General features: G+C 31.6%; 2 protein-coding genes across 4 annotated transcripts; both read right to left on the reverse strand.

Annotated features, from left to right (window-relative positions):
* Window positions 1–2,274: 2,274 nt before the first annotated feature.
* Window positions 2,275–4,808, reverse strand: LOC100814374 (protein disulfide-isomerase 5-1-like). 3 transcript variants are annotated; one of them, NM_001415753.1, is made up of 5 exons: window positions 4,593–4,806; window positions 4,268–4,326; window positions 3,992–4,167; window positions 3,021–3,123; window positions 2,275–2,603 (listed from the first exon to the last, which is right to left on the reverse strand). In NM_001415753.1, the coding sequence occupies exons 1-4, from the start codon at window positions 4,707–4,709 to the stop codon at window positions 3,032–3,034; spliced, it is 444 nt and encodes a 147-aa protein (NP_001402682.1). In that variant the 5' UTR covers window positions 4,710–4,806; the 3' UTR covers window positions 2,275–2,603; window positions 3,021–3,031. The 3 variants fall into 3 exon arrangements, with proteins under 3 accessions (NP_001402682.1, NP_001239828.1, XP_014620697.1); NM_001252899.3 differs by having other exon boundaries at window positions 2,275–2,609; XM_014765211.3 differs by having other exon boundaries at window positions 2,320–2,618; window positions 4,593–4,808.
* Window positions 4,809–6,464: 1,656 nt separating this feature from the next.
* On the reverse strand, window positions 6,465–8,931 carry LOC100818796 (germin-like protein). The gene is made up of 5 exons (XM_003541953.5): window positions 8,603–8,931; window positions 8,339–8,520; window positions 7,951–8,031; window positions 7,426–7,845; window positions 6,465–7,244 (listed from the first exon to the last, which is right to left on the reverse strand). The coding sequence occupies exons 1-5, from the start codon at window positions 8,907–8,909 to the stop codon at window positions 6,783–6,785; spliced, it is 1,452 nt and encodes a 483-aa protein (XP_003542001.1). The 5' UTR covers window positions 8,910–8,931; the 3' UTR covers window positions 6,465–6,782.
* Window positions 8,932–16,462: the final 7,531 nt, after the last annotated feature.

Genomic DNA, 16,462 nt, shown 5'->3' on the forward strand with positions numbered 1-16,462 from the left:
AGTATGGCAGGCATGAGGAAAACAGTAGGATACGTATATATATGCTTTACGGTAGAGATATCAGTAGTGTTGCATAATGGCTGATTTGGACAATTATACGTAGAGATATCAGTAGGATACGTATATATATGTTTGGTTTAAAGTTTCAAAAGTGCTTTTGTGAAATTTAATGTATATTGTGAATTCCGATGCAGAAATGAAGAAGAGAAAAAATTATGGTATTGAATAAAAAATACTTTTAAATTTTCTTAATTTTAATCTAACCATGCACTATTTTTTTAAAAGCTAACTTGGCACATCCAATCACTTAAGTTGTAAGTAATAGAGATAGGATATATGATTTTCAAGGATTTTGTTAACCGAGTATCAATATTATAAATTTATCACTATTTGACTTCAAATTTTAAAATAAGATATTTTGTCAGCTAAACAAACCTACAACATATTACGTAAGAGAGTCAAGCAATTTAGAAAAGCAAGTAATTACTTATGCATATCAGAACAGGACATGGGTCGTTCCAACTCGCTAAAATAATCGAAATTCATTTCAACTCAATTTTTTAAGAATAAGATTGAAGATTAGATAAACTTGGCCTTAATTTCATGGTGACGATTGAAGTTCCACAATGTTGTTTCCACAACTCTAGCTCTTCAAGACAGAGAATTCTTGCTCCTTTGAGTTCTATGAAATTTGCAAAAGTTAGTTAAATAAGTTGAAACATTCCTTTTATACTACTTGTTTTTGTCGTTTGAGCATGTCCACCATGATTTTTGGACATCAAAACATGGGTTATACATAAGCAAAAAATAAGATGTCCTGTCAATGAGGCAATGATGCAATTTTACTATATAAGAGCGCTTGCTATTTAGTACTCAATCTTTTCTCTTGTTCAATGTGGTCATATTCACTTTTCTCCCAAAAATGTGGGGAGTCGAGTTGAATCTTTTGCTCTCATTCACAAAGATTTTCTATAAGGGTATGTTTGTTTAAGAGTATAAAAATAGAGACAATGAAAATATAAGATTTTTTTTAATTAAAGTTAAAGGTAAAAGGTGTGGATCCAAAAAAAAAAAAAAATACAAAATTTCTCTCGACTCTACCAAACAGTCTATAAAAGTTGAAAATATGATTGAAATGACATGCTTGATAATTGATTTCACACAATGGTAAGCTTCATATTTTGTGAACAAAATATATGTATTTTTCTTCCACTTTTTCCCCAAGAATTATTTGTGACAAAATCAGATGAGAATGCTTCTATAAGCAAATTATGGACTCATGAATTCTTATTAAAATAAGGTAATAATTGTCCAAATTAAGACAAAATGCTTTAAAAGATAGTAAGGGATTACTAAGTATGAGAACTCTAATTTAATAAGCAATTTGTTAGGCATTTGGATGAGAAATATTCTCAAAATGTCTTGAACCTTGAAATGGAAATCACCAAAGAGAAGCAAACATGATTTGTGTTAAACCAAATTATTTTCTTTTGCAAGACATAAGGCCAACCAACAAAAAACCCATCATTAGCCTTGTCAAGAGTGTCTTGAGTCTTTTCCATTATTATCTCTGTTATCTGAATCATGGGTATTCCATTCGTTCATCGTCAAGCCACATGAATTACAGCCAGCTCTCTTTCACTTTCACATACACCACAAGCTCACGAATCCATCAATCTTCTAATTAACTTAATTTCTATAAAAAAAATAGCACGTCATTTGGATGGACAAGTTATAAATGCAAGAAATCCCTCCCTTTCCAAGAGCAAGTTCATGGCTATTCCATTCGTTCATCGTCACATGAATTACAGCCAGCTCTCTTTCACTTTCACACACACCACAAGCTCACGAATCCATCAATCTTCTAATTAACTTAATTTCTATAAAAAAATAGCACGTCATTTGGATGGACAAGTTATAAATGCAAGAAATCCTCCCCCCCTTTCCAAGAGCAAGTTATTTTCAGAACACTCTCATTACTGTTCAAAATCACGTAGCTTAGTGTAAAATTAATCCTCATTTATAGGGATGACAAAAAAATCCATATTACTAGCTAAAGATATATTCTGTTGCAGATTAAATTTAGATAACTAAATGATTATCCATAGATTAAATAAATAGATTTTTTCCCTACTTAGCATATTAATGAGGTGAGGATGAGAAACTAGTTACTCGTGCTCCTGCACTGTCTATCAACACATCTTTCCAGCATGCTTTGTTTGCACATAAGAAAGCCATTATAGGATATTAGGATGGTATAATCCCATGAAAATAATGAGCATTCAAAAGACCAAATGATTATATAAACAAATCCTGAGGTACGATTCATAATTCACTGATCATTATATTGAAACTTTAAACATGACAAGCCACTATCAGTTTAGTAGAGTATAAATAAACCTAAAAAAGAAAATTGTGGAGTATAGCAGAAAGAAATTGTGGTAGTGTACGAAATTAGTTCTTAACTCACAACTGCTACGTCAAACAAACAAATGTTGATCAGAACAGAGAAGAATGAATGTCTCAGCCTGAACCCAAAGGTGATTACTTATCTGGGATGTGCACCACCCACAGTAAAGAGCTAGTTGTAATCCAGATAATGACTGCACCTGACAAAACTATAATCAATCAATTGGCATGCAATATAAAAGGATAGTAAATTCATTACATGAAAAAATTAAAGGCAGAATTATAATTTAGAATATGGCAGCGAATATATTTAAAATCTAAGATGATTAACCAAAAGAATGGTGAATAGTTCAGTTCATATGTCAACTTAATTAACTATTCTTCCAGTTAATTCATCCTAAACTGATAGCTAGTTCACTAAAATATCCTAAGTTGCAGCTTTACCAAAAATAAGTATGAGAGGTTAAATAGAAAGAAAGATGGCTACCAAACAGACTGATTTAGCACCACCATCCAAGATTAAGTCCCCCCCTTAGGCACTATTACAAAACTCCATAGAGAGAAAAGAAGAATATAGGTGCAGAGGGTGGGTGGGTGTCTTGGTAGCATACCTCAAAAGTTGTTATAATTCTTTGTTACTTTCAAGTGCTTTTGCTGCTGCCTTTTCAGCTTCTTCCAAAACAAAGGTTTTCATTGATTCAACATCTCTTGTACCTGACCAATTACACCACATGCAAAAGAAAAAAAAAAAATATTAGATTTATGATCTATCATTTCTTGCCTTAGCTTTTGGTTGGGATAAGGGGATTAGCTGTTACAAGTGTCCTCTAAATAAATTACATAAAACTCAAACGAATAAGTAATAAAATAATCTATGATAAAAAGACCACAATTTTCTAATTAAAGAAAATCTTTCTTTCTTCAGGGATGATTAAATAAATTGGAAACAGATCACAAAAAAGCTTAAATCCACTGCTAACAGGTAGTTGGCAGAAGTCTGTCCCTTCAAGTACCCGTGACTTGAATAACTGCTAAATGTGGTGGGAAAATATTACTATAAAAAAGAGCTTTGAATCACTGAATTTTATTGGTAGGATATGTGGAAACACATGATACCCTCCTATATAGAGGCATAAACCACAACATAAAATCATCATTATTTAGCACAAGTGAAAGGTGCCACCTTGCACCTTCATTCATCAGTGAAAATATGTGTGAGGGTTAGAGGTTAGAGCCATCAAAATGACTTAACCTTTTTTATTTAACTTTTTACATTCATGATGTGCATAGAAAGATTGATTGTATAGATGCAATAACTGAGTTGATCCCCTGTTTGGTTTTTCCAAACTTGACAAGTAAGAACCCCAAAAGAATTCTAATATATTTATCCTAATCAAAGGCAATTATACACCATAAATCAAGGAATATATATATATATATATATATATATATATACACACACACACACACAAACATGAAACATCAACTAGTCATAAATCATAATTGGTTATTGATGGTGTTAAAAGAGAAAGGCTAAGCTTGAGTAAGTGAATTATTCGGCAAAGGAAAAAATTGTAATTACCTTGGTATCTGGCTACTTCTTCACCATCATAGAAAACCTTAAAGGTAGGATAGGAGTGAATATCAACTTTGGAACATACTGCTTTGTCCATGCCGCAATCGACTTCTCCAACCTCTATTTCATCTTCTCCTTCCATTGCTTTCCCCAAATCATCCCACAATGAACCAAGATTCTTACTGAAAACCATTATTATTATTTTACAAGTTAGAAAAAAAAAACAGCAGGTTCAGCATCAATCAAGTGTAGGCTATTGCACTGTATAAAAGAGTAAATCACCAATGCTTGCACCAGGGAACGCAGAATTTCACAAACCATGCAGTGTCTTTCTCCTTGATCTAGACAAAAAAAAAAAAAGTAATTGAGAAATGATATCATATACATTTCCATAACAGGTTTTTTGTACAAAATAAATAAATAAAATTCCCCCATAAGCTCATGTACGCATACATACAAAGCCCTAATTAAACAAGTCACATCCCTATTTGCATCTGAAGAAGCAAACTTCAATTAGTTTCGATAGAAAAATAGTATTATTGGGATTTAAAAAAGTAAATTGGGGCATGAAAAAGCGGAATCTGGATAGAGAGAATAAGTAAGCTACCTTATCATTAAATGTATCAGAGGTTAACGTTATAACCTCGGAATGGGTTCGAAGAAATAAGGAGAGAAGAATTAGAGAGAAAATAGTATAAGTGTAAGTGTGAGTGTGAGTTCTCATGGCTGAACTGAAGCCTGCCTGATCTACCCTACCCTTTCCTTTCTTTCTTCTCTACCGCGTCCAAATGTTGTCTGCAGATCTTCCTGCCACGTGCTATGCGCGTGATTCATATATATATATATATATATATATATATATTCTTCGCTAATACTACTTTTTTTCTTCTTCTTAGCACAATGTAAATTGTTATTAAGAGAAATGTTATCCACTAAATTTTAACCAAGAATATGTGTTAACAGGACTATATTACTAGCACTTTTTTATTTATGGGAAAACACTCCTCTTCTTACTAATTAGTTCAATTTGAATCAAAATTAATACTCACATATATAAATTCATTTAAAAATTATTATATTATTTATTTTCTTTATAATTTCATTATTTCACTTACATCTTAGTAAGATGATATTAATTTTATAATAGATGTGATAACTGATGCTTAAAATTAATCATTGGAATTTAATTTCATTATCAGTATAATGATTTTTACATTGTTAACTAGTTAAAAAATAGTATATATTGTAATTTAAGTACATTTTTAAAATAGTGCTCGTGTATTATATTTAAATTCTTTTTTTTTATTCATGGAAAAAGAAGGAACAAAGAAACTAGACAGGACCTACTTGCCAGCGAATTAGTGGGAAAGTACAAAATTCAAAATTAGTGTATTCTATTTAAATTCTAAATCTTCTCTATGATTATTAAGTATTTTTAAATGTATTTCACACTAAAAGAGAAAAAAAGATCATGAGTAGACCAACAATGTAAAATAGTTTGGCACTTTAATGTTTAAAGAACACCCTCACCACATTCATTCCCATTCAAATTGTTTTTAATCATATTCATGAATTTGGATTTAATATTGAATTCTAATCAATCCGAATTTTTCATACACATAAAAAAAAATCAATCCAAATTAACTTATAATTTATTTTTATGATTAAATCAGGTGTATATTAATATTTTTTCTTAATAATTAATTAAAATCAAATCATAAAACTAACATAATGTGATAAGTATGTGATAAGGAGTTTGATCCTCTTATGTTAGTATGATAGAAAAACATTTATTGAAAAAAAAATATTTTTTAAATGAATCTCAATATTTTAACAAATTATTTTCTAATTTAACGTTAAAATACCCTAAATTCACCTAAAGCACTACTTATTGGAATAGAAAGTTAATTAGTACCCAAAAATAAAATAGAAAGTTCGGTGCAATATTTAAGTCATAACACATAAGACCCTTTTATTTAATAAATTGATTGTATGCTATCAAGTTGTTATGGGTGGAGAAGTATGTTTGAAAGAAAGTACTACCAGCATGTATAAATATATGAGCGTGTGAAATTTTGATATGCAGGTTTGGTTAGGATTTTTGTCAAACAGTGATGTGCAGAGGATGGTCAGATGGATAAATGTTTTGTTGGAAATTAAAATTGGTTCTGTCACAATTATGCAGCATTTGTTTGGAATTATGGTTACAACAGAGATGACCAAAAAAGCAGGGCTTTTATACATATTAAGTGGAATCGTATTTGCAAGTCTTGGGGGACATGCTGATCTTAATAAAGGGCCAACGTGAAGCTTATAATTGGTCAGAAATTTTGTGGAAGCATTCTTTTCTTGAGGCGGGATATTTCTATGTAAAAAGTTTGACAGTTGTTTTATGCTTCGTTGGGTTGGGGTGTTGTATTTATTGCAGCAATGTCTTATGTACATATGGTTTTGGGGTGCTCACTTCTTGTTGTGACCATTCTATTTTATTATGTTTAGCAATGAAATGTTTGGCTTTATTCAGAACCAGAAGCCTAACAAAAAAGGCAAGGTAAATTGTATTCAGGGTGTGTTCCAACTTTCAAAGGAGAAACCAATATATGTAGGTGATTGAATTGAAATGAAAGCAGTTGACTTTATTTCACTAATCAGCACAACTCGTGAATAATGATCACAATTATCAACTCAACAAAAGGAAAACAAAACTCAAAACATTAAGAGAAAAAAAAAAAGCCGAATGTTCCACCTTATTCTACTAGCACTATCAAAATGTTCCCCTTAACCATTTAGCAAAAAATCAAAAGCCCATAATCTCATTCCTTGCAAGCTTTTGAAAAATATCCACCACCACTTCCTCCTTGACCTTGTGATCATGTGCATGTGCAGCCCATGGAGTTGGTAGAATCACAGCTTCATGTTGTGCCCTAGCCACGCGATTCATGGTCTCCTCGCTCACACCAAATGCAGCCGCAAGCTCGGGCCCCACCATGGTCCTCATGAGTGACGTGGCACCAACCAGAAATTGTGGCCTGTTCTTTTGAGCCGAGGTGGTGAAGCCAAAGAACTCAAGTGGTTCACCCCTTGATGCTATTTGGCAGAAGGCAAAGTACCTTGGAATGAAGAACACGTCCCCTTCTTTGATGTGGGCGTCCATTGCGTTGCTTCCGTTTGGAAACACTATTTGGATTCTGCCTGATCCTTTTAGCACTATTCCATACTCTGTTGCCCTTGGATTCACATGGGGTGCCATCATTGATCCCTGCCATAGCAGTCAATTCATGCACAAAGATAATTACTACAACTTTGCAAGAATTTCATAATCAAACACTGTAGAATTCTTCTTATAAGTTTTTTTGTGTTGTTTTTGGATAAGAACTAAAATTTCATTTGGGTAATCAATTTTCCTTTAGAAATATTGAAGTCATTGCTTGCATATATACCGCTGAGAGATTGACATGATAAATGCCAACGCCAGAACTTTTGAGTGGAGAATACTCAGAGCCGTCTAGAGCAACGCTCCAACCATAACTGTTTTTGAAATCTGGCTTTCTGTCATAGAGGTTGCAAGAGTGAGGGGATTTTTTTGTAACCTTCTCTCTTGTGTTCTTGATCTCATCCCCAAATACAGATTCCAAGAGCTTCCTCCACGACCAACTTGTTTGTTTCTCTTCTTCAGCAACAAATTCCTCCTCCTCTTCTTCTTGTTCTTGTTGCACCATCTCCCTCAGGTGCTGCAGTTTGTCTTCCTCCTTAAGTTGAAGGAACTTGGTCCATATGCTTGTGGCATGTGAATCCCCCACATGCACAATTGGACCCTCGTGTTGCCTAGTGAACATTTTTCGCAACTCTTCTCCTGATGCCTGCAGGGTGAGTTTATAAAACACTATTGATATTGCTGTGTGTGCATGTTTGGTGACTTGATTCTCCAAACTGTTATATACTAATTAAAAAAGTTATTAGCTTACGTTAAAAGCAGTTTCAAGGATTTGAGGCTCGAATCCAGAAAGTACTGAGGCTGGATGGGCTCCTCCTCCAAGATAGAAGGACTGCAACACATAGCACAGGAAACAATATTGGAAATTACTATCTAGCAAGATTACTCATGGTCAAACGAGTCACATGATTTATTTTTTTCAAAATTATATATAAAACACGTGCAACAGAGTTTTGAAATTTGAGAAATGATACTTATACATATTGCACAACAATAAAAATTTGTGCAATCAAGAGAGAGAAAGAGAGGAATGTAAATAAATGATGAGGTGGAAACAAATAGACATAACAAATGATGTTGTATAAATTGTTGTAAGTGTATTGTATGGCTTCTCTTTTAATTATTATGGATGCATGTACCTGGAAAATATCGATTCCCAAGCTCTCAGAGGGGTCAATGCTGCAGATAATGTGAAGCTTCTGAGCCTCCTCTATGTTCACTAGATAGAATGCAGAACCAGCTGGAATTTGATATACATCTCCCATCTTCAAATGCCTTTCCGCCAGTTTGTCTTTATATATGAATCCCAACTTTGCTTCCCCTGAAAACAATGTCCAAGTAATTAATTCTCATTTCTCAAATTCCCAACAATGCATGCATGCATATGCATTGTATAATGATACCTGAACGCAGGAATATGATCAAAGTGGAGTCGATGTACTGAGGAATGAAGAGGGACCTTGGTTCCATGTTGATGAAACCAATGTTCAAGCGCCTCTCCAAAATCCTACCACCATAGCTTTCCAACACTCGCATCTCCCCAGCGTCGGTTTGGGCCACGCGCTTGGATTTCAGCATCATGAACAATTTGTCTGGCCTTGGATGTCCCTCTTCTCTCTCTTCCACCTCTGTCCTCCACAAACCCATTGTTAATGCCACGCCATGGCAAAGAACAAGGAACAACATCAAAAGGCTCATTCTGCTTCCCATACTTTCTTACTGTAATAGTTAACTTCACTAGTACTGGTTTTGGATGTTTTGTGATTACTTCATGAGGAGCATTTTATAAAGAGGGAGAGGCACGAGACACGTACGTGTCGACCATGCATGTAGGATCTCTAGAATTTTTCTGATCATGTATGTGCTATATAAAGTAGACTGATCGATATTTCAGTTGAGAGAAAGACTCAATCATGGACAAACAAAGTCTATGCTTGAAAATTTCTACCTTGCAATCTTTTCCTTTATTTCTTGCGTGTTAGGATTTACAAAACTAACCATTCAAATTCAATGATCATGTAACTCTTGCCTGAAATGTTATATTAAAATGTTGAGTACTTCCATTCTTTTAATACATGTCTTTTAGCTTTAAAGAGAGGTAGAATCGTAGAAGCAAGATTTTAAAGTATATTTCAGCTATATTCCATTTTATTGTTCTTAATTCAATTAGTTGCTAACTAGTGTTTTATTCGGTGCTACTCATGGTTTTAAAATATTTTTTATGTTTAAATGATATTAAATTTGAATAAAAATAATATTTATAATATAACTTAAAACAAAAACTGAATACATATATCTATTATGTTAAACAAGTTTATTCACTTTTCGTAAAAAAAAGTTTATTCACAAACAAAATGTTTTTTATACTATAACTCACACACCCACATATATATATAATTTAAAAATAATAACGAGCCATATAATGATAACCGGCTTATTTACATATAACAAAATTTTGATAAAAGAAATCCATTGAAAACAGCTTAAATGACATCTTAACACTGTCACTTTTTGTACCAAATAGAAGAGTTTATAGCTAATCCTTTTTTTTAATTGAAAATCTCAAAATATAAAATTAATTAATAAATAACAACTTACAAATAACTATGTCGTGGTGTTGAGCGAAATATTGTTGAGATGTTTAATACAAACTATGGGTTACAAATGGGGAGATGATTAGTCAAGGGGAAAAACTATTTTCACTACCTAAATTGTTATTCACACTACCAACCAAAGCAATTTGACCATTCTACCCTTTCCCCTTTTTCCTACACCTCCAATCCTCCTTCCTTTTTCTCTCACTTTCCCCTTCCTCTTTCACAATACACCCAATCCCTTCTCCCTTCCTCTCATTTCTCCATCACTTCTCCACCTCTTCTCTTTTCTCTTGTCTCCCTCAAGGCAAAAAATAACAACGGAAACATTGTTATTTTTTTCACAAAAAAATTATAAAATGGAAACATGTTTTCACTGTGCAAGTATACAACAAAAAAGTGTTTGCATTTTATAAAGTGCATTAAAAAAAATATAATAATGTTTTTGTTATACATTGATAGTTACATAATGAAAACATATTTTCGTTGCAAAAGTGAGAGTGACAAAAAAACATAATAACAGAAACACACTTTCTTTGTGTAGCTATCAATATATAACCAAAACATGTTTTCATTTTATAAATGGGATGAAAAAATTTAACAACGAAATTGTAACTTTGTTATACACTTGTACAATAGAATCATGATTCAATTCCGTAGTTAATTTCTTTTTAACCCCCATTTGCAAAACGGATCATGTTTGGTTTATACTAGGAGACAATTTTGAAATACCATGAAAAAGCACCCGTGAGTAGTACCAATAGCAATACCCTTAGTCATGCCTTCAGCCCCATGTTTATTTATAATGGGATCCAGTGTCTTTTATTTCACACTTTTTAGGCAGTTGCTTTTCACACTTCCCATTTTTTACTTATATACTCCTATTTTCTTTCTTTCCCCTTAAAATACCCTTGTAAACACACAACCCTCTTAATTTCTTTCTCCTTCCTATTCTTAAGGAGAAACACAATCCCCTTAGTTGTAAATTTACCCATTGTATCATAAGTCATAACCCCAACATTTCATCATGTGCACCCAACCTGTCATCTCATCATCTAAAAGAGCCACGTCGTAGAAAATCTCAATCTCATGAACCATACAATAGCCAATCTTGTTCTTAATTGGGTTCAATAGTCAATCTTGTTCTTAATTGGGTTCAATAGTCAATCTTGTTAATTGATTTCATAAGATAATGGTCCCCAACTGAGTTTTCTCACGATTTAGGAGATGAACCGGTTACGAGGAGGACCCAATCGAGTCAATCTTGGTCGACCAATATTTTGAGATTTTTAGAATAACATCACACTGCAAGAAGCCTTTCACTCCATGCGAAAGAAAGGCAAGTCCACATGTTGGATGACCATTAAGATATATTTGAAGAAAGCTTATAATAGACTCAAATGGATCTTTATCAAATATACTCTTGTGGTATGGTTGGCCTGATATGTTGATTAATTTAATTTGGTGTTTCATGTCCTCCTCTTCAATGAAGATGCTATGGAATGGAGAAGTCTTGGAGGAGTTTAGACCTTCCAAAGGGATTTGTAAGGGAGTTCCTCTTTCTTTCTATACATTTGTTCTTTGTATTGAAAGAATTTATTCAAATGATTTCTAGAATGTTTTTTTTTTTTCGATAAGCCAAAAGAGAATATATTAACAGGTATAAGAAATACCCGCAGAAGTACATAAAGAGTTGTTGGCCGTTAATACAATGAAAGATAACCCATATCTGATCATCTTTAAAGAATAACTCCGAAAAATACAAAAAAGAAAAACATAATCACTGCTACCATAATTACTTCTATATATTGTTGTGACGTAATAAAAGGTAAGATTGGAAAAAAAAATGAGAATTGCCAAAGAACAGATTAGTTCATATCGCCATATCGTGCCAAACGTGTTAACTATTGAGTTATCTAACGTACAAAAAAAAATCATTTGATCCATGTGATTGAGGTTTTAGATAATTAAAAAAAGTTTGTCAACAGGAGTACTGGACTAACCAAATGTTAATGATGCATACGGTAAAAATTATTCTTCCAAGATAAGTAGTAAGTAAAATTATATTTATTATTAATTTAATTCAAATATATTGATGTTTTTATTTACTATATATTGTCTTTTTTAAATGTCTCCATTTACTCATTTTAAAATAAATTTACTATATATATAAGAACTTTTATGATATGTCTTCGAGTCAAAGCACTCCCAAATCCTGATGAAAATAAATACAGCTTTCCAGCTGGTGTAGCCGCTTTGCACGAATCCACGTTTCACCAGCAAGAGCGCAAGACCATTAACACCATTAACATTAACATGTAGACTTTACTGCTAGTATCTTAACCCGCATGCACGGGAAAGATTTATTATATTATGATTATAATCTGTAATTTATTTTATGATATAATTGATCAAACTTAAAAGCTCATACCAATATATAGATAAAACATTAAATATAATGGGAATTTTTCAATACATTAACATAAAATTCATTATACTACTTATATTTATTTAGAATTTTGACAGCAGTTTTGGATTACTATATTTCTAAATCTAATATAAATAATTATTATATAAATTTCATTAAATAATAAAAGTATTATCATATATATATATATATATATATATATATATATATATATCATATATTAATATAATTAAATTTGAAATTGACCATAAAGTATTGTTTATAAAATATTACTAATAGTTATTAAAATTACAATAAAATATACACATGAGCTGAGGAATCGGAGGATTCATCACAAATTGGGGAAGTTTGTGCAACTTGATCACTGGTTCCACTTGTTGCTTCTAGTGAAGTAATTGGAATCATCATACTTCTCAGTGATTATCGCCATTGAAAGAGAGGACTTTATATCCAAAACAACAAATTAATATAATGTGACATCACTGGTCTGTATATAGATATATATTTATAATTTGCTGACAAAAAAAATCAGTAACTGTTTGAACCCTCGATCTTACCCGGAAAAATGAGTGCGATGCATACATAAAATACCATTAGTTTTACTCTCCAAGTACATTTAAAAAATAAAAATAAAAATAAAAACCTCTCCGAGTCAATTATTGATTCATATATACAAATTAAGCAAAATGGGCTGGCCAAAAAGTAAATGTGTTGCGATAACGTTTTTAAAATAATTGTTACACTGAATCCATTCATTTCACACTTCAAAAAGGAGAAAACCATGTAAATGTTCAAATCCATAAAATGGATCAATTGGGTTCCCATTACCAGACGAAATGCAACTCCTGACTCCAGAGTCAACATTTTGGAGTCTTGTTGACCAAGAAAAAGAAAATATAATTCTAATTTCCAACTCCTGAATAAATTCCTACAACTACTGATATCCCTAATTAAAGACAAGACATTAGGCCCATAGAATAGAATGAAAGGTCAAGCGATACAAAAACAACGTTCGTTTTCCGGCGAGAGCACGCAACACTATTTTTTTTTTCAAAGTTAGTAATACATCCTTTAATATATTCTTTTTATAATAAATTAATTTTTTTATTGATTTTTTTTAAAAAAAATTGCTAAGTCATATATTTTATTTAATGAGTTTCACTCATAATTTTATAAATTTAAATAAATTCTAGCAAATAAGAGAGTGTTAATTAAAAATATGTTAGATAATACTGTTTTTGATTTTGCTAGCACTCCTTATCTTATATGGTATGAACTTTTTCCTATACTAAAAGGACCTGTGTCCTGTCCTAATGCAATCCTACCCTTAAAAATATTAGATAGAAAATTTCAAGAAGATTGGATCAGAGATGCAAGAGAAGACTTTAAAATTCTCATGAGACTTATGATAGATTATGAGTTCATGGGCTAAGTATGAGTCCACTTATCTTTGTACATATTAGATTAATGTTTCATTATTTTTGAGTCTTGTATTTAGGGTTCCATAATGTAGGTAGGGTACCCTAAAAATGTAAGATTTTACAGTTCTTATATTTTAGGACATATAGACTAGTTTTTGTATTAGGGATAATTTTGTAATTTCACATACATTAAATGAATATTTGATGTGTGTGTAGGGAAATGAATTTAATTGAATTGGGAGAAACCCAATTCAATTAAATTTTAAAGGGAGATGTGAGTATTTGCTTGCTACATTTCATTGTCACATCATATAATTACATTTTGTGTACGTCCTTTATGTTTTACATGTCTCATGACACCTAAGTATACTTAACGAAGAATCTTGGACTTGATATTGGATTAGTGAGCTAAACCATAACTAAAATTCACTAATCATAATTAGTAAAATTTTGGCTCCACAAATTCAATTTCAAATTTAAGTGAAATTTGAATATAAATTTAAATTTCGCTTCAATTTTGTGTGACATTTAGACTTTCAACTTTGATTATTTAAGAATTATACTTCAAAGTTCAGACCTCATTTGAGACACAAAATTTCGTGCCCCTTCTCTCCCTCTCCCTCCACTCATCTTCTCCTACCTTCAAGCTCTTATTCATAACTTTTCTATGATGGTAAACTTCTTCTTGACTCATCTTTTCTTTGAAGTGACATCTCCAATCTTGTTTCTTTCTTCTCCATTCTGCTGCCATGATCTTCAAGAAGTAAAAGACTTCATTAATGAAGAAGATTCAAGGCTTATAAACTTCACCTAAAGCTATGTCATGTTCATACATCGCAATGTATTTGGACTATATTTTATAAGTTTTGAAAAGAAGATTATTTTAAAGTAAATTTAAAATATCTTGAGGACTTAATTGTTGGAATATCAATTTTTTTTAAATGATAAAAAATACATAAGGATTATTATTTTAAATGATATGTAAAATCAAAAATAAAAAAAAATAGAAATTCCACTTCTCTTTCACAGTATTATTATACTATCATATTACTGTGAACTCTTTCATTTTGAAGTTGTGGTGCATGTTTTCTTTCATTTCTTTCATCAACTTCTCTTTCTCTCTCTTCTACCACTCCTCTTCTCTTCATCAATCATCTATCTCTTTCATACTTTTCTTTATCTCTGTCCACTAGCAAATACATTTTCTGATGAGATATAAGTTTACACTTTTATTAATAATAAAAAATTATCAATTTTTTTGTTTGTTAAACGGCATTTTCTAGATGTTAATTAGGTTGAAATTATAATACCAAGAACCTAATATCTAGTTTTAATTTTAAATAAATTTTAATTTTTTTAACAGAAAAAATAATTTTTAAGTCAGAAAAAAAAACTAGACCAAACATAACATAACCCTAGACATATATAGTGCACGACTAGTGTCCTTGAGTCAACATTATTTATGGTGGATATTATAAATTTATAATAAACTATGTGCATCCATGCGTATGGCTTAAAAAAAACTAAGCATATATGGAAACGGATATGTCAAAAGACTGCGCATTCACTATTGCAAAAAAGTGGGTGGTAGATGTATAAATCCGCGGCAAAAACTAAAGGCATTGGACCATTTACAAGAAGGATATGGATGAAAAAAACATCTAACTACCCCGACGAGACAATAACCAAAGAAATTAAAAGAGAAAAATGAATAAAAGACATAATCTTTTTTCCCTTTTCCTCAAGCCTTCGTTCCCACTTGAGCAACCAAATCTTGTGTATGAATATCATTAAGATTGGGTTTCTGGTACAAATTAAACCTAGATATTATGTTGTCCTGCATGCAATGTATAGAAATAGAAGTTTACCGATTTCGATTTCTTTCATCGATCGGGATTCGTGTGTGAACAAAATACTTATAGAATTTCGTCGTCTGGTCGATTTCAAACTTTGGGTTTCTTTTCATAGAAAGGTGGATGATCATTCAGACTTAACCTAATGCCACTACTCATGTGGATATTAATATGAAAATACATATGGCTACATGTTCTAAATTCTTTAATAATTCTTCAGAGTTTTTTAATAATACTCAACTGGTGAGAAATGGTATAGAATGCACCCCATATATAAAGATAACTTTGTATTCGGTAGGCTTAATACAAGTTCAAATTTTGTTTAAGCTGGGTAGTCATCACTATAAAGCATAAACAGCTATATATATATATATATATATATATATATATATATATCAGAACAGCAATGTTTCTTTCCCTGCAATTTACTTAAAGCATTATTTTTTCCGATAATTTGTTTTTTTTTTCTATAAAAAAAATCTTCAGAAGTTTATATATTTGTTTCTAATTAATATCAATCATTCAGTTAATAGAGCTTGCTGGAATACGTATAGAGATATTAAGTTGGAAAATACAGTATATACTATACTAGCTAGCTACTAGCCTAGTACTACTATATCTGCATCTTCTAGTGGCTCTCTTATCTGTGATTAGTTTCATAGCTACTTTAATTAGCTAGTGCAGGGTAGAAAGCTAGCTTTATATTTTTAGAATATGGTAAATGGTTCAATTCATGTTCCAGTAGTTGAAGAAGAAACCACGTCTACTATCAAAGTCTCGAAGACAATGCATGAACAGCAGTTAAACTTTGCACACATTAGAGTATATATATATTCAACATTTTAACTATAGAATTTAAGCACAAGAATGACTTTTTCTAATTTTCCCTCTACAGATTATATTAATTTTCCAGCGTCATATGGAAAAAAATGCATGACATATTGAGGAAGTACAGTATATAACTTGT

This window comes from Glycine max, chromosome 13 (assembly GCF_000004515.6).
Source record: "Glycine max cultivar Williams 82 chromosome 13, Glycine_max_v4.0, whole genome shotgun sequence".
Taxonomy (NCBI): domain Eukaryota; kingdom Viridiplantae; phylum Streptophyta; class Magnoliopsida; order Fabales; family Fabaceae; genus Glycine; species Glycine max.